The following is a 22,770-nucleotide window of genomic DNA, read 5'->3' on the forward strand; positions in this document are numbered from 1 at the left end:
TAATAATCATCTAAAGCTCTTGGAAGAAAGCAAGCAGCCACAGACTGTAAGTGAAAGTTTTAACTTTCATTTAGAAAATAATATTCACAATTTTTGATTTTTTAAAATTAAAAATATACCTGCTGTATTTCTTGTGGTAAGAAATACAAAATTTTAAGAGTCCTGACATCTAATTTAAGCTCTTGGGATAAATCAGACCTCATCTTCCTCTCCTAAATTCCCAGGGAAGAGAAACACTTAAAAAACCAAAAGGAAAATAACCAGACTTCTGGTGCAAAACAGCGGGAGGTATTCTCCTGAAAACGATGAGACATTTCTGAAGGAGAGATGGCAGATGTATTCATTCAGCAGAAAAGCCTGGTCTAACCACACAGGCGGGGAAAAATGGGTACAAAAGGTGGAACAGCTTCTAAAGAGAAAGATCCAGAGCAGGAAGGGGAGCCTGGGGCAAGTGACAGGATGTCTGGTTCCAAAACCTCAGTATGAGCTTCCAGCTGGGTTCCTCCATGCTGAGCTGCTGTCAGAGGAATGGTTGGTAAACTAGGGGAGCTGTGACTTGGAATTCTTTAGTAGCTAAAAAAAAAAATGTGGTAGATCCCTACGTATTGACAGGACATCTCTAAGACATATTACAGATTGAAAAAAAATGTGTAAAATGCCACTAGAATCATACTTTTGGTGTCTTAAAAAAACTCCACACTAAGAAGATTTTATAGTTTTGTAGTTAAATACATAAAAGCATAGATGGGGTGGGGGGGGTGCCCAGCAGTGGTACTATTGACATTTTGGACTGGATAATTCTTTGTTGTAGGCGGCTGTCCAGTGTGTTGTAGGGGATTTCGAATCCTCCCTGGCTTCTACCTACCAGAGGCCAGTAGCGTCCCTGCAGTCCCTGGTGGTGACAAGTAAAACTGCGGATTTTGGCCCCTCTGTCCTGCAGGACAGAATCGCTTCCCATTGAGATCCCTGGCACAGACAAAGGTCTAAGAATGCATACTCACCTGAGAAAGTGATTCCTGGACAGGGGAGATGTAATGGGGACAGAGGTATGGTTAGTGGGGTTATTAGCTTTATTTTTATTTATTTTTTTAAAGATCTTACTTATTTATTTGAGAGCTAGAATGAGAGGGGAGAGGTCAGAGGGAGACGCAGAACCCCCGCTGAGCCGGGAGCCTGATGTGGGACTAGATCCGAGACCTCTAGAATCATGGCCCAAGCCGAAGGCAGTTGCTTAGCCATCTAGGCGTCCTTATTAGCTTTATTTTGAACAAGAAAGATGTTTAGGTATTATGTGTAATAAAAATCCCAGGATATATCTTTGCTTCTTTGTAAGATCTCTATATTTAACTTAAAAATGGCTAATGGTCAAAAGGAGAAATACAGATAGCTCACAAATGTGAAAATAAGCCTAAAGTCACTGATCATTAGGGAAATACAAATTAAAACAAACAAACCAGCAAAGAATCCCATTTCCCCCTCTGTTAGTTAATTAAAATCCAAAAGATCAATTAGTCAGTGTGGTGTGGGAAAATTCGTCCCTGGTAGGCATGTTAATTGACATAAACTTTTAAGTGTGTTGTTTGTAGCATTTAAACTTTCATATTTTTCTTAGGGACATGTACGTACATGTACAGATCGGCATGTTCAGGGAAGCCTAGTGCTGCTCTTAGTATCTGCATATTGGAAACCATATCCATTATTGGAGGAATGGTTACATAAGTTGTGGCTTACCCGGGTTACTAGGACTCTGTAGAGCAGTTAGGCAAGTTGGAAATGTTGTATAGCAGTTAAGTTGCAAGAATAATACATAGCATGATGCAATCTATGGAAAGGAATTCTTTCTTTTTTTTTTTTTTTAAAGATTTTATTTATTTTTCAACAGAGATCACAAGTAGGCAGAGACGCAGGCAGAGGGACAGAGAGGAGGAAGCAGGCTCCCTGCTAAGCAGAGACCCCGATGTGGGTCTTGATCCCAGGACCCTGGGATCATGACCTGAGCCGAAGGCAGAGGCTTTAAACCACTGAGCCACCCAGGCGCCCCTGGAAAGGAAATCTTAAACATAAAATAAAACAATGCACTTTCATGCCCGCATGTGCATTTAAAAATGTGTAGGTGAGTCTAGAAGGACATGGAATGGTTGATAATTGCCTTTAGGGCGGGAAGTGGGATCTTTAAGGGGGTGGGAAGTACTGGTTATCCTTATAGCTTAAACTGTTTTAGGGGTGCGTGGGTGGCTCATTGGTTAAGTGTCTGCCTTTGGCTCAGGTCATGAACTCAGGGTCCTGGGATCAACCCCTGCATCAATCTCCCTGCTCAGTGGGGAGCCTCCTTCTCCCTCTCCCCTCTGCTTGTGCTCTCTCTTGCTATCTCTTCCTTGCAAATAAGTACAGATCTTTAAAAAAAATTTTTGAAGTAGTATATTCATATATTACTTGAGTGATTAAAAGAAAACCAAAGTTTAATAACGTCTATATGATTTGTTTTTATGCACAGTGTCATTAGTTAGTGGTACATATTGAAGAGTGATAGTGCTGGATAGTAGTTTTTTGACATCTTCTGACTTTGTTGGCTATCTGTATTTTACGTGTACTGACATGTAACTGTTCATATGCTCTGGAAATACTTTTTAAAAATAACCCTGATTTGGGCACCTGGGTAGCTCAGTCATTTGAGTGTTGGACACTTGATTTCAGCTCAGGTCATGATCTCGGGGTAGTGAGATTGAGCCCCGGCCCTGGGGTCTGCACTCAGTGGGGAGTGTGCTAGGGATTCTCTACTTTTCCCTCTGCCTCTCCCTCTGCTTGCTCTCTTTCTCTCTAAAAGAAATACATCTTAAGAATACCCTGATTAGGGACGCCTGGGTGGCTCAGTTGGTTAAGCAGCTGCCTTCAGCTCAGGTCATGATCCCAGCATCCTGGGATCGTGTCCCATATCGAGCTCCTTGCTTGACAGGGAGCCTGCTTCTCCGTCTGCCTGTGCCTGCCATTCTGTCTGCCTGTGCTCGCTCTCTCTCCCCTCTCTCTCTGATAAATAAATAAAATCTTTAAAGAAAAAAAAAAAAAGAATACTCTGATTACAGGGGCATCTAGGTGGCTCAGTCAGTTAAATATGTGCCTTCAGCTTAGGTCATGATCTCGGGGTCTTGGGATCAAGCCCAGTGTTGGACTCCCAGCTCTGTGGGGAGTCTGCTTCTCCCTCTCTCTGCTGATTCTTGCTGTCTCTGTCTCTCTTTCTCAGATAAATAAAATCTTAATAAAAAAATGCCTTGGTTACAAATTGAGTTTCTTTTTTTTCTTTCTTTCTTTTTTTTTTTTAAAGATTTCTTTATCTGGGGTGTCTGAGTGGCTCAGTCATTAAACATCTGCCTTGGCTCAGGTCATGATCCTAGCATTGGGCTCCCTGCCCCGTGGGAACCTGCTTTTCCCTTTCCCACTCCCTCTGCTTGTGTTCCCTCTCTTGCTGTGTCTCTCTCTGTCAAATAAATGAATAAAATATTAAAAAAAAAAAAGATTTATTTGAGAGAGAGCTTGTGCAAGCAGGAGGAGGGGTAGAGGGAGAAGTTGAGAATCCAAGCCAACTCCCTGCTGAATGTGGAGCCTGATGTGGGGCTTGATCTCATGATCCTGAGATCATGACCTGAGGCGAAACGAAGAGTCCAGTGCTCAAATGACTCAGCCACCCAGGGGCCCCAACAAACGGAGGGTATTTCTTAATCCTGTTCCTCAAAATTCACTCTGCCATTGTTTCAGAAATTTGTATTCTGAAATTCTGAAATAGGATGTACATGGACTTAAATCTTCATCATTACAATCCCGAATGTGTATGTGCTAGCTTTTTAGCAAATGGAAGATGGTTACAAGCTAGAGCTGAACCCACACTCCCGTTATTGGTATTTTCTTGTCTCTTCTTTTTGTTTTCCTCTCTTTTTGTCCCTTGCTACAGTTTTTCTTAGATAGAACTATTTATATTTTTTACTATATAACTAAGCCTTACAAATGCATTTTTTCATAATTGCTTGTTAGTGATAAGCTATATATTGTGATTGAATCTATATGGGTTTTGTTTTGTTTTTAAAGTTTTATTTCTTCAGGTAATCTTTCTACCCAATGTGGGGCTTGAACCCACAACCTGGAGATAAGAGCTCCACACTCCACTAACTGAGCCAGCCAGGTGCCCCATATATATATATTTTTTTTAATTGTAAAATATACAGGAAGTAAAATTTACTGCTTTATTAACTTTTAATTGTGTAATTCAGTGGCGTGAAGTGCATTTACCATGTTGTGTCACTATGACAACCACCCATTTCCAACACTTTGTGATCAAATCTCCACAGATTTTATAGGATCGCTTTCTAGATTGTCTTACATCTTTAAGGCCGTATGTTTGTCTGCTGGTCATGGTTTTGTTCCCATCCTAGAGACTTCTAGCCATGTTGGTGAGGTGCACGTGCTCACATCTGTTAGGTATTTCTCTGGGGTGGGATGATCTCTTTGAAAAGTTGCATCAGTCTGCAATCAGAAAGTTGTGTGGACCACCTTGTCTGTGTACTGAGCTTTCCCAGTAGTTACAGAGAAAGTAAAATGTCCTGCATCCCCAAGGATTACAATTAAGCCCCATGAAACACTAGTCTTTGGTTTTTTTTCTTTCTTTGCATTTGCTCTTCACATTGGGGAAGCCAGGCTTCTATTTGGTGTTCTACTAACTTGGGCCCCACAGTCGCTGGAGATCTGATTTGTCACATTCAGTAGCTGCTTCTCTGAATCCCCATCTTAGTCCGTCTGTCTGAGGCCTGCAGCACTGAGGACTGGTCCTCCGTTTTGATGGCTTTCTTCTCCCTCCCCTTCTCTTGATGTCTCCAGGCTCTGTGCATTGGGTGCCCTCTGTCTGCTGCGGGAGTGGCCTTCTGAAGTGTCTTTTACCGCCAGAGTCCTTTTTGTCGGATGAATTCCAATTTTCTCTTTATTAGCTGCGGTTACTAATCAAACATTTATACTCTAGTATAAGCCCCCTGCTTCTAGTTTTTAATTACTATGAATAATGCTGTCATGATTATGTGGTCAATGTGTGAGCATATGTTATCATTTCTCTTGCATATATACTTAGGTTGGAATTGTTGGGTCATTTGGTGACTATACTTAAACTTCTAGGTATTACCAGACTGTTTTCCAAAGTGGTTGCACCATTTTACATTCCCATTAGTAATGTATGAGGGTTCAAATTGCTCTTTATTCGTGCCAGTGCTTGTTATTATTTGTCTTTTTTTTTTTTTTTTTTTATTACAGTCATACTAGTCAGTGGGCATTGGCATTGCATTGTGCTTAATGGTGTCTTTAGAAGAGCAAAAGCTTTATATTTTGAACTCCAGTTTCTCAAATTTCTTTTATGGATCAGTCTGCAGGACACTGGCATCTGCGGAGTCTATCACTTGGGCTTCCTTGCCCTTTGTTTCTGCTTGGCTGTTTGAAGATATCAAACAGATCATGTTGTTCATTCTACCTCCACTTCTGTGCCTTGTCTCAGTTTTGACAGTGCCCACATTGTCCCAAGGCCAGAGCAACTGTTGGGCCTATGCCAGGACAAGGGTGATTGTGGCTTCCCATTCTTGCTAATTTCTTGAACCTCACTATCCTCTGTTGGTTTTCCTAGCCCAACTCACATGTTCGTGTTATTTTTAGGTAGACATGGTTGATCATGTCATTTGACCTGTAGAATCCTGACTGGCCCAGTTTGTACTGAAAAGCATTTCTGAGATGGGTTGGAATACTATGGCCTGTGAGCTAAATCTGGCCCACCACATGGTTTTTGTAGATAAAGCTTTATTGAAACACAGCCATGCCCATTTGGTTTTGTATTGTTTATGGCTGCTTTTGTGCTTCCAAAGCAGAGTTGAAGGGTTTGTGGGGTCTTGGCTCTACAAAACCTAAAATATTTACTCTGTGGCCCTTCACAGAAAAAGTTCGCTGATCCTAGATTCTGTCGCATGTAAGTTAGCTCACAGAATCTCCAGGAGGGCCAGAAGCCACGGACAACCCAGTCAGGTGAAACGGGTCTGTTCGAGAATAGCTTCAACTTCCACCACTGACCATTCTTGCCACTTTTGATATTCTGGGATAGAACCAAAAGTTCCTCTAGGTCGGTCCTAGAAGCACTGAGTCCTGTACTTCTATGCCTGGTGTGAGAGGTCATCTGCCTGCAGAGGTAAAGCTACTTCACATTACTCTTATTTCTTTAGGTGTGCCTGTTTGATGGAACTGGGGTCACATATATGTTACCCCATATATATATATATATATATATGGGGATGGATACATATATATTGTGAGGGAGTCTGGGAAATTTTTTTTTTTTAAAGATTTTTAAAATTTATTTGTCAGAGAGAGAGAGCACAGGCAGACGGAATGGCAGGCAGAGGCAGAGGGAGAAGCAGGCTCCCTGCTAAGCAAGGGGCCTAATGTGGGACTCGATCCTAGTACGCTAGGATCATGACCTGAGCTGAAGGCAGCTGCTTAACCAACTGAGCCACCCAGGTGTCCCGGGAAATTTTTTTTTTTAAGATTTTATTTTTAGGTAATGTCTACACCTAGTGTGGGGGCTCAAACTTATAACCTTGAGATCAGGAGTCATGTGCTCCACTGACTAAGCCATCCAGGCACCCGTGGGAAATGTTCTCTTTTGCTTTTTGCCCTTGGCAGTCAAGGAAAGCAAGTTAGAGAAAAATGTTGGAATGGTCATTTTAGTCTTCATGCAGCATGGGAAGTTATCAGCCACTATTCGGTGCTTTTTGCTTTTAATACCTCGTTATAAAATTTAGTCTTATTTTCTTCTCATAAACACAAAGAAAAAAATCCCCTAAAATAGTTATGTCGGGGAAGTGACCCATGTCCTAGAAGATGGCAAGGATGACCTCTGCCACAATGCCATCAGTGCCCAGTGGTAAAAGCGCCTGTGTGGTAGCAGTGGTCGTCTGCTTACAAGTTCCCCAGAGGGATGCGATCCTTCTGTTGAGTGGCGGCAGATGAAGTGGGTTGTGTCCCGGCTAAGGAGCACAGGTCTATCGAGCTGTGTTTTACTCTTAATCTTTACCGTGAGATTTTACTCTCCTCGCACGCTCACAAGTCAGCTCTCATGGTTTCATGGTGCTGATGAAGATAAACAGCAACTGGGTCAGACGCGGAGGATCATCAGAAGGACCGATCACTTCTCCCAGCCGTGGTGGTGGTCGGAGTGTCAGCGTTTTTGTTCTGGTTCCCAATGTCCCAGTTCCCAGAAGGTGATATAAAGAAGGTCAGATGATACCTGTACATGAAATGGTTTGCGTTTAGCCTTCTTCTCACATAGTGAATCTTTTATAATAGATTATCACGTCTCTGTGCTTTGCCGGAGAGTCGGACACTGTTCTTCTCTTCTAGGGCTGTTGGCTATTGAAACACTTGTGCAAATATACTTTGAGACAAAAGGTAGTTGGAGGCTTGCTCATATAATGTGCAGAAATATTAAATACTCAAGGAAAGTTCTAGCTGACTTGAGTCCAGGACTCAGCTTGTTTTATAACAAGCAGTAGACAAACAAGTGCCCCTCCATCAGGAAGCAAGTAGTTCTAGAATAGTCACCCTGTGGCTGTTTGTTTTACTTAGTTGCGTAGCTTATGTGACCAGCCACAGAAACTGCTCAGGATCAAGGGGCGGTTTAGACTTTAACATTTGGAACACTTGGCAAGGCTGTTTGGGGTGATCGGATCCCATGGTGAACTGTCTGGTCGAAAAGTACGTAACGACCAATTATTTCCATCTTTGACTCTGAGAACCTCTCAGATAGGCCTGGCCATATTTTAATGAAATCGCTCTATCCAGTCTACTAACCTGGTTCTTCTCATTAAGAAGAATTAAGTTGGTGCTTATGGCAGTGATTGTATTTGAGATATTATTTCAAGTAATAGTTACTGATATTACAAAATATGGAGGCTTAAATAGGATGGCTTTCAAATGTTCTCTCACGTAACATCTCATAATTTTAGGTTAGGGTTGCCAGTGTATTTCCAAGGATGTCCAGGGGCTTTGGTTATTGCTCTGCCATCCCCTAGGGCATAGATAGACAGATTTTGCCAATAAAGACTCCAAGTAAAATATTTTATGTGGCTGTCCCAAGTACTCAGCTTTGCAGTTACAGCACAAAAAATGCCATAGGCAGTAAGTAGCTGTGCTCCCATGAAACTTCCTTGTACAAAAGCAGGCACTGGGCTGGATTTGGCCCTCATTGTAAGGGACTGCTGTCCCTTGTCTTAGGAAGTTGCTTTAGTTTGCGTTGTTGAACTTGGTTACTATAGCATCTGTGTTCCAGATTAAGGGAAGGAACATGGCCAAAACTCAGAAAAGATGCTTATGTTTAAGTTGTAGGGAATTCGCACTTTCTGATGCCAGTGACTCAAACTCTCAGTCTGATAAATCTTGTCTCTACGTGGGCAGTCATGTGCCGTGGGAGCAGGGAAATGAAAGTTTTTTGGGCACAGTAGTGGTCTGCCACAGTGGTACTATGTCTTTATTTTAAACTCCTTCGGAACGGAGGGGTGTAAACCCTTGTGTTCATTTAAAGTACATTGTAGGTCCATTCAGTTCCTCTTACTGGGAATCAACACTACAGGGATGACTTTTTTCTTTTTTTAAAGATTTTATTTGAGAAAGATTGAGAGAAAGTGCATACAAGCAAAGAGGGGGCAAATGGAGAGGAAGAAGCACTCCTGCTGAGCAGGGAGCCTGACATGGGGCTCCATCCCAGGACCCCGGGATCATGACCTGAGCCGAAGGCAGCCCCCCAACGGGTGTCTTTTTTTTTTTTTTTTAAGATTTTTATTTATTGGGGCGCCTGGGTTCCTCAGTGGGTTAAAGCCTGTGCCTTCGGCTCAGTTCATGATTTCAGGGTGCTGGGATTGAGCCCCGCATCGGGCTCCCTGTCTCTCTTGCCTGATTCTCTGTCTGCTTGTGATCTCTGTCAGTCAAATAAACAAAATCTTAAAAAAAAAAAAAAAGATTTTTATTTATTTATTTGAGAGAGGTAGACAGTGAGAGAGAGCATGAGAGGTGAGAAGGTCAGAGGGAGAAGCAGACTCCCCATGGAGCTGGGAGCCCGATGTGGGACTCGATCCTGGGACTCTGGGATCCTGACCCAAGCCTAAGACAGTTGCTTAACCAACTGAGCCACCCAGGTGCCCTCTCGGATGTCTTTTACATGTCTTTTACTTACAACTTCGCATATCTCAGTCAAGACTAAAGTTTTTAGTAAATGGGTTTTTATTGGTGACATTAGTTGTTTAATATTTAGCAGTATGGATATTAGAAATGGATGCTTATTAAGACCTGGTGGTCTTACTATATTTCTCTTGTTAGTTTGCTTACTTATGCTCCCAGTGACCATTTCCAGCCCTTTTGATAATCTTCTTATACCACCCATGACTCCCCTTTAATTGTTCTTGTCTCTTGATTTACACACAAAATAGCAACTGACAAAACCAGAGCCTTTCATCTCTAACACGGATGTATAGACCTACCCGCACTTATGCCCGTTCTTGGCATCTTCCCAGCATGAAGAGGGAAAGACCGAGACTTGATCGCATCTCTGCTGCTTTCTCTGCATGGTGGCTCCAGAATGTCTTTGGAGAAGTCCTTCCAGGTGGCACAGTAGCTGGGGAGTGGGTGCTTTGGGAGCTTGTCTTTACCAGGTCTGTTTTTCCTTCTGTGCATCCTGTTAGTCTTTCCTGTCTGATTCTCCTTTATCCCCCCCCCCCTCCTTTTTAAAGATTTTATTCATTTACTTAGCACATAAGTAGAGGAGAAGCAGATTCCTCGCTGAGCAGAGTTTACCCCTCCCCCCTCAGGGCTTGATCCCAGGACCCTGAAGATCCTGACCTGAGCCGAAGGCAGATGCTTAACCACCTGAGCCACCCAGGTGCCCCTCTTCATCTTTTTCCTTTTTAAATGCTGCCTGGCTGTGTGTGTGTGTGTACACACTCCACATCTACTTATTTCACTCATCTGTTGATGGACATCTAGGTTCTTTCCATAGTTTAGCTATCAACTATTGTTGATAGTGGTGTTAAAAACATAGGGTGCACGTGCCCCTTCGAGTCACGGTGTTGGTATCCTTTGGTTAAATACATAGTCATGCAGTTGCTGGGTAGGAGGGTAATGGAGGTCAATGGAGGGTAGCTCCATTTTTAACTTTTTGAGGAACCTCTGTACTGGGAAGACAGGCTTTTAGAAAACAGATTGAGAGTTTTGCAACTAGAAAAAACCTCTTCTCTTTCCCCCAAAACTTTTAATTTGTGTTTTTACCATTTTGAAAATTATATGTTATAACAGAAGAAAAGTAGTAAAGTTACTGACTCTGCCATCCAAAAATCATGAATAAATGTTTTATGTAAAACAAAGCTTTATAAGGTGGAATCAAAGCAAATGTAGTATTTATTGATTTTGAAATGAAAGCATTGCCTTTTTAGAAGGGAATGCTACACTGCTAATCTGTTGACATTTGTATAAGGCTCTTTAAATACTTGTGTAGAATAGAAAGGTTCCCCCCTTCCTTAGAAATAGGATTTTATTTGGTTTTTAAAAATGATTTTTCTGGGGGCGCCTGGGTGGCTCAGTGGGTTAAACCTCTGCCTTTGGCTCAGGTCATGATCCCACGGTCGAATCAGGCTCTCTGCTCAGCAGGGAGCCTGCTTCCTCCCCTCTCTCTGCCTGCCTCTCTGCCTACTTGTGATCTCTGTCTGTCAAATAAATAAATAAAATCTTTAAAAAAAAAAGATTTTTCTGGAGGTGCCTGGCTGGCTCAGTTGGTATATGTATGACTCTTGGTCTCGGGGTGTGAGTTCACACCCCATGTTAGTTAGAGATTAGTAGAGATTAGTTTTAAAAAAATGTAAAAAAGGAAAAGATTTGTTTCCCTGGGTTTTCAAATTAAGATTGATATAGTTGGCATTCTTTTCTTTACCTTTTCAGTCTTCAAGGGTAACTTTTGCTTCTTGATAAAGAATTGGGTTAGATCTTGTGGATACTGAAAGCTGGACAGATTGTCTGAGGCATTACTATTCTAGGGCTAGGAACACGTCTAATCTATATTCTCTCATTCTGAAAGTGTTTCACGTTGTGTTGCGTTCTCACTGGATGATATCCCTGGGAAAACTCAAGTATTTATGAACATGGTAAAGAGTGCCTGCCTACCTGATGACAAATCTTGAGTGATAGGTTTCAAAAAACGCTCCCAGCATGAGGAAGTGTCTTCAAGGCTGGGTATCTTCCCCCTCTTTCTTAGAAAGAAAAACTTTCACTCAGATCTGGTCTAGTGTACTTTTTGACACAAGGTGCAATGTTTTTGACCAGGTAGAGTTTTTTGTTTTTTTTTTTTTAAAGCTTATCTGAGGCATCTGATGGGTTAATATGAAATTTTCCATTAACTCAGTTCTAAGATTCAGGCACTTTTTTTTTTTTTTAAATTTTCAGAATGCCTTTTTTTTTAAAATTTTTAAATTAAAAAAAAAAAATAAACATATAATGTATTATTAGCCCCAGGGGTACAGGTCTGTGAATCGCCAGGTTTACACACTTCATAGCACTCACCATAGCATATACCCTTCCCAGTGTCCATAACCCCACCACCCTCTCCCGACCCTTTCCCCACAGCAACCCTCAGTTTGTTTTGTGAGATTAAGAGTCTATTATGGTTTGTCTCCCTCCTGATCCCATCTTGTTTCATTTATTCTTCTCCTACCCCCCCAAACCCCCCATGTTGCTTCTCCACGTCCTCATATCAGGGAGATCATATGCTAGCTGTCTTTCTCTGATTGACTTACTTTGCTCAGCATAATGCCCTCTAGTTCCATCCACGTCGTCGCAGATGGCAAGATTTCATTTCTTTTGATGGCTGCATAGTATTCCATTGTGTATATATACCACATCTTCTTGATCCATTCACCTGTTGATGGACATCTAGGTTCTTTCCATAGTTTGGCTGCTGTGGACATTGCTGCTATAAACATTCGGGTGCACGTGCCCCTTCGGATCACTACGTTTGTATCTTTAGGGTAAATATGCAGTAGTGAGATTGCTGGGTCATAGGGTAGCTCTATTTTCAACTTTTTGAGGAACCTCCATGCTTTTTTCCAGAGTGGCTGCTCCAGCTTGCATTCCCACCAACAGTGTAGGAGGTTCCCCTTTCTCCGCATCCTCACCAGCATCTGTCATATCCTGACTTGTTAATTTTAGCCATTCTGACTGGTGTGAGGTGATACCTCATTGTGTTTTGATTTGTATTTCTCTGATGCTGAGTGATGTGGAGCATTTTTTCATGTATTTGTTGGCCATCTGGGTGTCGTCTTTGCAGAAATGTCTGTTCATATCCTTGTCAGGCATAATTTTTAACCTGTGTCCAAGTGTTTAAAGTCATTTGGAAAAAATGAATGCAGATGGTGATTTTTTTTTCGTTTCTCTAAGTTGAAAAACATTTTGTTCTGTTAGATTCTTATTTGGGAAATAAAAACCAGGTTCAAGTAATTTTTTTCAATTTAAATAATAAATTAAAATAGAAAACTAAATGCTTGAGAAAATTATTGGAAAAATTTCTGAAGACCACTTCATACTTTAAATCTTTTTTCTTTTGGAAACTTGTAGCCAGCAATATCCTAGTTAATGGATGAGTTCAGTTTAACCTTTTCCATGATTGTTATATATTGTTGAAGTATAAAAAAAGGAATTGATATTTTTTAAGATGTTGAAATTCTTGAAACATAAATCCATCTGGTCAGTGTAAGCAGTGATAAGTGGCTCTTCAGAAGACCTCCTACATGGCTGAATGCAGTTGGTTTTTCTCTTAGTAACGCAGTAAAATCACTTCAGGCATTTAGTACAATAATAACAACAAAATTGAAGTTTGAGTTTCAAAAGTTAAAAAAATTTTTCTTTCTGATCGAGTCAGAAGTAAGTACCTCCTTGGGAACTAAGGCAGCAGAGGATTCTAGTTTTTTCTTTCAAATGGCCTTGCCCAGGATTTTTGCTCGTACTGAACCTGGGCTTCACTGTGGGTTTGTTGAGATGCTAGTGTAGCTTCTACCCCAAAGAAAGGTTTGTTTCCAGTCAGCCATTTATATTTATTTATTTAAAGATTTTAAAAATTTGTCAAAGAGCGAGCAGAAGCATGAAGAGCCGCAGGCAGAACAGGCATAGCAGTCAGAGGGAGAAGCCCAGTGCAGGCCTCGATCCTAGGATCCTGGGATTATGACTTGAGCCAAAGGCAGATGCTTAACCGACTGAGCCACCCAGGTGTTCCCAATCAGCCATTTAGAAACAGCATGTTTTGCCTTTTCTTTGTAAAGCCCATAAGCAGTTTTGACCTGCTTTTGACATTAATTTATTTGAATGTTTATTTGAATAATACTGATCATCTGCTAAAATATGTTAGGCTCTGAGCTAGATAGTCATGTGATAACAGGAAACATGTCTATTAAGATGTTAGTTATAAAACAAAGGGTTAAAAAATTATATATGCGATATGGTTGAAAAGTGTGTTTAGAAAAAACGACTGGGGTGCCTGGGAGGCTCAGTGAGTGAAAGCCTCTGCCTTCGGCTCAGGTCATGATCCCAGGGTCCTGGGATCGAGCCCTGCATCAGGCTCTCTGCTCAGCAGGGAGCCTGCTTCCTCCCTCTCTCTCTGCCTGCCTCTCTGCCTACTTGTGATCTCTTTCTCTGTCAAATAAATAAATAAAATCTTTAAAAAAAAAATGACTAGAAGCAAGTAAGTCAAAATACTATTTAGAGTCTCCTCTTTTACTTTTTGATGCATGCTTATTAAAAGAATTTTGGACATAAAAATATATATACATATGTGTGTATATGTCTTTTAATTTCTTCCCATGCAACCTTCTGTTCTCGTATGTATTGCTAAGATTGGAGAATTTTTAATTTGGATAGACTTTTACCTCAAAGACAGTGGCTTAGTGGTCCCTATGTGGCTCACTTGGTTAAGCATCTGCTTTCTGCTCAGGTCATGATCCCCGGGCTGGGGATCGAGCCCTCCACTGGGCTCCCTGCTCAGCGGAGGCCTGCTTCTTCCTCTCCCTTTGCTGCTTCCCCTGCTTGTGCTCAGTCGTTCACTCCCTGTCAAGTAAATGCCATGTATGTGTATCTCTGAGTTAATAAGCTTTTAGCACATTACATTGTGCTGGGGGTGATTTTTGTTGTTGTTGTTTAAAAAGCGATTTAAGGCATAATCTCTGTCTTGTAGGACCTTCTAATCTGGTAGAGGAGAGCTTCTGAATTGCAACAGACAGAATCTATAAAGCAGTCAGAATCACATTGCTAGGGAGGATGGAATTAAATGCCAGAATTTGCACTAAGGACTATCAGAGTTCAGATGAAAGGAGATTCATCTGACGCTGAAGTACCTGGGAACGACCCTTTGGCAGAAGTGAAACTTAAGGTGCATCTTTAATAGGTAGTACTTTGAGGAGGATAAAATACACAATAAATATGGATTTAACTTTACTTTATTCCCACCTGGCTAATGCATTCTTTTTAAAGGATTGCTCGGTGTTGAGTTTCTTTTTTATAGAGAAAACCCTACAGCCACAATACAGTCACAGAGTTGTTAGTAATAGGGGCTGAACTGGGAAAGCACAGTAGAGGGAGGAGCATTCTGGTCTGAGAGGAGAAGAACCACTCGAGGTTGGAGGGCTGGCGGAAGCGAGGCAAAAATAATCACGAGGAGAGCCTTGCTTTGAACATGGGAATATTTAGGATCCCTTTGTGAGCCTGGCTGATTTTTCTTACGGGGACACTATTAAAGATATTTCAGAGTATGTGTATCTGAGTATTTTCTATTAGATATTGATGTATAAATCTCTTGGGCACAATATAATTTTTTACTTACTGGAAAATATTGAATTGATAAATATAACTCTGAACTTTCTAAAACATGACTTAACTGGTTGTATTTTTTTGTCAGTTTCATTTAAAGCAATGCTTCTTAATTCATGGCTGAAGAATAGAACTTAGCAATACCCAAAAGTATTTTCCATTTTAGACTTTTGTGGGGGAAGTGGGGTCATAAATGTCCAGGTAGATCTTGGTGCTCTAGTTTTTATGTCTGCCTTGTGAAATACGTTTAAACAGATTGGAAGTGCCTTAAACTGGAAAACTGGAAAACTGTTAGGGAAAGCCATTTCAAAGATATATGAATCCCTTTATCAGTTTTAAAAGAATAGTTTCTTTTGGAAATAAGTTACTCTTTTCAGTACTGAAGGCCTCACCTCAAGCAAAAATAGGTTTAAAACTTTGTACAGTGAGTAGTCTTAAAAATGTAGCATATATTTTAAAGTTTTGAGTAGACTTAGAGTTAATGCACATATCAGCTCTTCTATGAGTAAAAGTAAAAATGGATGAGGATCAAATGTGAGAGTATTTAAATGATTGTCAAGATTTTCTGGCTCGTTGATATTGAACTCTTTAGTTCTGGACTTTAATTTGTGCCTGGTGCTGACCTGATGCTGTGCAGGGACACTCACTGCATCCCTTCATTCAGTTTCTCTAATTATCCCCACTTCCTGGGGAGCTTGTTTAGAACTGGGCATGAGTGCTTGTTAGGAAAATATTGGGTTACTCTGGCTACATGTAACAGGGTAGTTTTTGATATAAGATTTATATGTAAATGAACTAAATAGGAGGCCAACGTTGTTTGCAGGGATTTTATTTAATCAAATTGGTAGAGAATATTACGGAAGTTATCTGGCTAGACAACGATTAGGCTTGTAATAAATGAAAGTCATGGTTAATAGAGTTCCTGAGCTGATATGTTACACTGTTCTTTTTTAGTGCACTTTCAGAAAGGAGCTCTGACTACCTAAATGATAAAGGAAACAGTCACAAATGCAGTTTTTGTGTATTCACAAATGATGGGAGTTCTGTTTGCTGGGAGCATCAGTAACGCAGAGATTTGTCTCTTCAGGTTCATGTGAAAATGGCGGATGAGGCTGTCTGTGTTGGCCCAGCTCCCACCAGTCAAAGCTACCTCAACATGGATGCCATCATGGAAGCCATTAAGAAAACCAGGGCCCAAGCTGTGAGTCTGAATGAATCTATCTGCTGCAGCTGTTTCATATATAGTGAGCAGAAAGCTAGAGGTTGTATTCAGAAAAAAAAAGAAAGAAAAAAAAAAAGAAAGAATGATTGAAAATGCTGTTGCAGTTAGTTCATGTCACATGAGTTAAATGTGGCCGAATTCGCTACTGGAAATCAAAGGCTTTGTAGCATCTGGCAGTGTTGGTCGCTGATCCTGCAGGTGGCTGTCGGATTCAGCTTTCACACCAGGGAGCAGTTTCAGTTCATTTCCAAATTTGTTAGGGGGGAAAAAAAAGAAGAAATCCCAATTAGTTTTGAGTATTAACCCTTTCGGTGCAATAAGGACATTAAAAAGAATCTGTATTATAAAGAGGATCTGAAAGATTCTTGTTTAAATTGTTTTAATCATTTAAAAATTACATATATGTGGTTGTTCTTCCAGAAATAAAAACTATGCAATTGGTAATTATTTTAGTTTGATAATGTCAGTAGAATACACTTAACATACATGGAGATAGCACTAATTCTTTCCCATCTCCAGTTCTGTTTGAATGGGGTGGAGTCCGGGGAATAAACTGATTTCTGACATGAGGAGTTGTGTTCTGTTGGTGCTGTGTGTGTGTGTATGTGTGTGTTTTAGATCAGAGACCTAATTACATATAATGTTGGAAAACTACGCAGAGTTATCTCTGAAATTGGTTGAAAACATCCAACACCAGCAATTAGCCTGGAGTGCTTCAATTAGTGTTCACATGTCTTGTGAAAGAAATGTTTTAGTAAGATACATGTTTAAATAAATAACTGAATTCATGAACGCATATTATAGATATTTAGAGTTTATTATCAGAATTAATGAAGGTAAAGCTCTTTAACCCTTGAACGATAGCTTGTCAGAATACAATCTTTCGTTAAGTGTCTCTATAAAATGCATTTGGTGGAGTGAAATTTTCCTGTGATGCAGTTGTTTAAATTTTGTACCAGGTTCCTAAAGCTTAGTTCAGCATTTAAAAATCTCAGATGTGTAGCTACTTCTAGATTATATTGGCTCCTTGGAAATTTGGCTTTCTTTACAGTAGAATTGTTTTCCTGAAAGTATGTCCAATCTTGACTGATAATAGAAGGCCAAATTTGTTCAGCCAGTGTGTTAGGCCAGGACGATAGAACTTCTGTGATAGCAACATGGCTTGTGAGAGAAGATGGCATGAAGTGGTTGTGAATAGTTAAGTGGGCCAAGGAAAGAAAGAAGAGTACATGTTAGCAGCAAGAAATTCAGTATGTAAAGAAAAAGGAAACCAGATTTCAACTTTAGTTTTGACAAAAACTGCTCATTGGGTGGCTTGAGTGTTTCATGTCAGGAATAAAATACGTTAGTTGGCTTAGCCAGGTTTTTGGAAAGCAGCATTTCCCCGGACGGTAAAGAAAGAAGAATTAGGAGTGTTTAATCTATCTCACAAATGGTTTCTTTTAACCTTGTTCTTTGACCCTCCAGCCATTAGAAAATTTTCCGCGCTTGTGACCGAAATTAGCCTCAGAAAAAGTGGGGAGAGTTCAGGTTGTGTTGAAATAGATGTATGTAGGTGGACAGGCAGATTTATAGGTCAGTGGTCTCGATTATGATTGGGAGAAAGGTAGTGTACTGCAAGTGAGTTATTATATAGGTAGTTAATTGGAATTTGGATCTGTACTCCGGAATGTGTGTTGAATCTGTCAGTATGTAAGAGAAGGAACCTGACTCCAAGCCCTTGAAATATAAACACATGAGTGTACTCTCTGTGTTGTTTATAAAAGTTTTGTGATAATGATAAAATTGAAAGTGCTTTTTGTTTTCATTTCTAAGGTACATCCAGGTTATGGATTCCTTTCAGAAAATAAAGAATTTGCCAAATATCTGGTAAGCGTCTAATGAACCAGAGTCTGTTAACTTATATTGCTTTTGTAAATGTGGGTAGTGATGGATTACAGGTTTTTAAAAATTTTTTATTTACTTGAGAGAGCGGAGAGCGAGAGAACGAGTCGGGGGAGGTTGGTGGACAGTGGGAGAGGGAGAAGCAGACTCCCTGCTGAGCAGGGAGCCTGACAAGATGCTCATCCCAAGATCCTGGGATCATGACCTGAGCTGAAGGCAGGTGCTGATTAACCCACTGAGCCCCCCAGGTGACCGTGAATTACAGAATTGTAATTGACTTGTCAATTCTCTGAAAATTATTTGTGAAAAGTGAAGAGTTTTTATTCTGTAACCCAGGTCTTCGTTTGAAGAATAAAAGTGGAAAAGTTATAAAATCATTTTTATACCTAAAGAATGACACCAAGTTTGTTATATATTATATGGACTTTTAGAAAATTCAATGCTTGAGTGCCTGGTCGGCTCAGTTGGTTAAGCATCTGCCTTTGGCTTAGGTGCGCATTAGGCTTGTTTCTCAGCGGGGAGCCTGCTTCTCCCTCTCCCGCTCCCCCTTTTGTGCCCTCTCTCTCTTTCTCTGTCAAATATATAAATAAAATCTTTTTTTTTTTTTTAAAGATTTTATTTATTTATTTGACAGAGAGAGATCACAAGTAGGCAGAGAGGCAGGCAGAGAGAGGAGGGGAGCAGGCCCCCCGCTGAGCAGAGAGCCGGATGCGGGACTCGATCCCAGGACTCTAGGATCATGACCTGAGGACATGACTGAGCCACCCAGGCACCCCTATAAATAAAATCTTTAAAAAATATAAACATAAACATGAAAGTTAGCTCTTCAGTAGCTAACTATGTCAAGGAGTCTTTGATTTATTATTATACAAGAACATTATTTCTCTTTTCATTGCATATTGTGGCATTTAAGGTTAAGTCTTACTACTTTCTCTATTTTGGGAAAAGATGTATGTATGATCTGGGTCTCTTTTAGATATTACTACCGTGACCAGATGAGTTGAACTGATTTCCCAGGTGTATTTATAAATACATTCAAGATGGTACTGATACCTTAGTTTTCTGGTGCTAAAATAGGATTTTTTGAATACTTCGAGGAGCGGATTTCAGTTATCCCAGGTGGTATCTTAATTTATTATTCTAATATGTTATACTTTGTTTCTGTGAAATGCTTGTGTTTTGTTCTTTCACGGATTTAAAATTATTTATGAATGTACTTTTCTAGATGACATTTCCACTTAAAAGCCATAAATTTAATTTGGACAGTTTTTAAGAACTAAGAGTTCTAGTTTAGAATGATCTATTTTAACCTATTGAAAGATTTAAAACTAGGGCCTAAAGATTAAACTGAGGCCTACAGAAACTGTGATGTAAGGTGACATACATGGCTAATGGTAACAAGTCTGGAGAGGGCAGATTATGTAGAAGCAGCCAAAGGTCCAGATTTAGCAGATTGTGTGTAGTATAGTCACATTTTCCCATGGACATTCTTTTTTGTTACCATCTTGTTCGAAATTTTGGCTGAGTTCTGTCACTCATTATGTCAGAAAGTGATTTGAATATAACATATACAAATGTGCCTGTACAATATAATGTACTAAATTTAAGTTGTAGAGATGAGGCGTCTCTAAACCATGACCCATGAGCCAAATGTAGCCTGCCACCTGTTTTTTGTAAGTTATATTTTATTGGCATGAAGTCAAGCTCTTTCATTTATGTGTTGTCTGTGGATGTTTTTGCTCTGTAAAGCAGAATGGTGTAGCTATAGCAGAGACTGAATAACCTGCAAAGCCTAAAGTATTTACTGAGTGGCCCTTTTGTAGTAAATATTGACCAATACCTGATATTGATGAATATTTGGGTCTCAGAGAAGTTAAAGGACAGGCCATTATGTTCATTCATGAATTCATTTAATCATTAAAAAATGATTATTTGGTATCTATGTTTAAGGTATCCGAGGAGGATATAAAAATGAATCAGATATGTGCCCTGCCCATATTCACAGTCAAGTCAAATAATTCAAGTACACAAATGACTTCAGGGAAGAAAATATTACAAAGAAGTTCACATTCTCCTTAAATGAAGATTATTTCCTGTAGGAAGATTGTAGATTCACAGTCATGTGAATGACTGCCTTCCTTTCTCATGAATTTTCTTTCTGATCTCCTCTTCCCCATTTCCCTTTCAAGTCCAGAACAGTATGCAACTCTGATTTTATCTATGTGGGCTGTGATCATGGTAACTCTCAGAGGTGTTTTGTGCATGACTGTTGAAATTTATTTATATTATGGCTTAGGAATGTTGAGAAATAGGAGGGGGTTTTTGAGTAGATGAAGCCTTGGACTCTTAATTTTGGCTCAGGTCATGATCTCTGGCTTCTGAGACTGAGCCCTGCCTCCGGCTCCCAGTCTGGCATGGAGCCTGCTTAAGAGTCTCTTTACCTCTCACTTTCTGCCCCCTCTCTTCCCTTCTCCCTTTGCTGTCACCTCTGCCTCTCCTGCCCCTGCCCCCGCATGCTCGCTCTCTCTCTCTATCTCTCAAAAGAAAAGAAAAGAAAAGAAAAGAAAGTTGAGAAATGTTACCACTAGTATGTTTTGTAGATAGTTTTAACTACGTATGTTTTCTTAATGTTAGTAGAATTCACATTTTAGACACAGATCTCTGACTTTATTATGTTAAAGTTAAAAATTTTCAGGGATGTAAAATCTTAAAGTTAAGCCCCATGTATACATTGAAAGAGAAGGTTTCCTTCATCTGTGCAACTCTGACCCCAACCCTCACTGAATTCCCTGGAGGCTGCCACTGTACCCTTGCACCCCTGTTTATATCCTTCTGGAGTGAGTGAGTGTGTGGGTTAGTATTTTGCTGTAGATTGTTATGTACGGGACTCATTTGCTGAAGTCGGATTTTGTTTATAGGAAAAGAAGTGGCACTGAACGTTTCTTGCTTCCCCCAGGCTCTTAAAAATAGGTGTGGTGAATACTAACCTTCACATAACACTAGCATCATTCTTACTTTATCTTCCTGACAATCTGTGATGGTAAGTATTACCATCCTCGGTGTTAAGAAGAGAGAATAATCTCAGTAGTAAAGGCTTTGCTTGGTGTCACATGGCTAGTAAAGACAGTATAGTTTCTAACAGAAGTTAGAAATTCCCAGCTCAGTAAATGTTCCAAACTGCTTCAAAGATGAATTGAAACTAGACCAAGTTATTAGTGTTTTCTGTTTTTGTTTTTTGAAATGATAGCTTTGGCCGGTGCCTATTTTTGCTCTTGGAGGCTTTTCTCTTCTCGCTCATTCTTTCCCCCCATTGGTGCACCATATTTAAGGTCTAAAAACAATTATTTTTGTTTTTCTGATCTTTTGCTCTTGGACACCAGTGAAAGTAACTGTCTGCACTTGGATTTGCTGACTTTATAAGTAAACTTCTTTTAAAAAAAGAGTTTATTTATTTATTTGACAGGGAGAGAGACCATGAGAGAGGGAACAGAAGTGGGGGAGTAGGAGAGGGAGAAGCAGGATTCCTTCTGAGCAGAGAGCCAAGATGCGGGGCGTGATCCTGGGACTCCAGGATCGTGACCTGAGCCAAAGGCAGATGCTTAAGGAATGAGCCCCCCAGGAAACCCCCACAGGAGCCCCCTGACTTTACAAGTAAAGTAATTGAGTGAGCTGGTAGAGCTGTGCAATGGTCATTGATACCTTTTACTGCTCTATGGTGTATTTACTTTGAATTAATTAATCTGGTTTCCATGGATTTAGAGGAAAAAGTTAGTGACTCTTTCCTTCTGACAGTTTTATAATATATTTATAATTGTGACTCTTAAATGTTATGTTCAGGAGCATTTATGAAAACATATGCAAGTAAGTTCATAAAACCCTTATAACAGAATGTCCTTTGAAATGTTTGGGAATATGTTTCTTTTCCTGCATGTCGGATTAGAGGTTACCTTCCAGAATATTTGTTGAAGAATTTGAAGGTGATGTTGAGCAGAAATGTTCTAACATGGATACCTGAAAAGGAGAACTCTTCCTTTATTTCTAGGGAGATTTTTAAGGGCATAGACAAGGCAAATACATTTAGGATTGTGAGGTTTTTGGTGACTTCAATAGGAAGATTAAGAATATGGGATTTTCTACCCTTTGCTTAAAGTTAAAATAACTTGGATATTATACTCAAGCTTTCCTTTTCTCACTCCTTACTGTCCCCAGCACTTACTAGCACAGTCTGTAATCAGAGTTAGAATGCTTGCTCTGCCATTTTGTAGCTGTAAGATCTTCGACAAGTTGCTTAATATTTAACTCCAGAGTCTTTTAAGTGTCTTCCGCTGGCAGTATGCATGATATGCACTTCTCCGTCTGACTCCTTATATTGAAAACATGTCTTTTGTAGCCAGCTTGTAGATGGGTTGTACTTTTAAATCATTCTCCTAATCTGTATCTTTAATTGTAAGTGTTTAGTCTATTATGTTTTTTGGTTTGCCTTATTTTCTTTAATAACAGCTTTACTGAAATACAATTCCCATGTCCCAATAGTCACCCTTTTGTGATAAGCAGTTCAGTGTTTTTATTGTCATGGATTTGTATACCCTCATCAGTATGCAATTTCACTAAGATCTGTTAACATTTAATATATTAGTGATGTGACTGGGTTTGTGGCTACCATTCTGTTTTCTTTTTCTGTCTTACTTGGATTATCTTAATTTTTGGAATTTAAATTTATCTATGAAGTCCTTTTTATAGTTGTTTTTCCTAGGTACTGC

At 40.0% G+C, this 22,770-nt stretch overlaps 1 protein-coding gene across 2 annotated transcripts in view; it reads left to right on the forward strand.

Moving 5' to 3' along the window:
- Positions 1 to 22,770, forward strand: part of PCCA (propionyl-CoA carboxylase subunit alpha) — a 413,253-nt gene that overhangs the window by 66,853 nt on the left and 323,630 nt on the right. For both annotated transcript variants that reach the window (XM_059378122.1, XM_059378121.1), the window contains 2 exons: positions 15,992 to 16,105; positions 17,942 to 17,995. In XM_059378122.1, the coding sequence (XP_059234105.1) occupies positions 15,992 to 16,105; positions 17,942 to 17,995 (168 nt within the window). The remainder of the gene's footprint in view (positions 1 to 15,991; positions 16,106 to 17,941; positions 17,996 to 22,770) is intronic.

The sequence above is a fragment of the Mustela nigripes genome, chromosome 15 (assembly GCF_022355385.1).
Source record: "Mustela nigripes isolate SB6536 chromosome 15, MUSNIG.SB6536, whole genome shotgun sequence".
Taxonomy (NCBI): Eukaryota; Metazoa; Chordata; class Mammalia; order Carnivora; family Mustelidae; genus Mustela; species Mustela nigripes.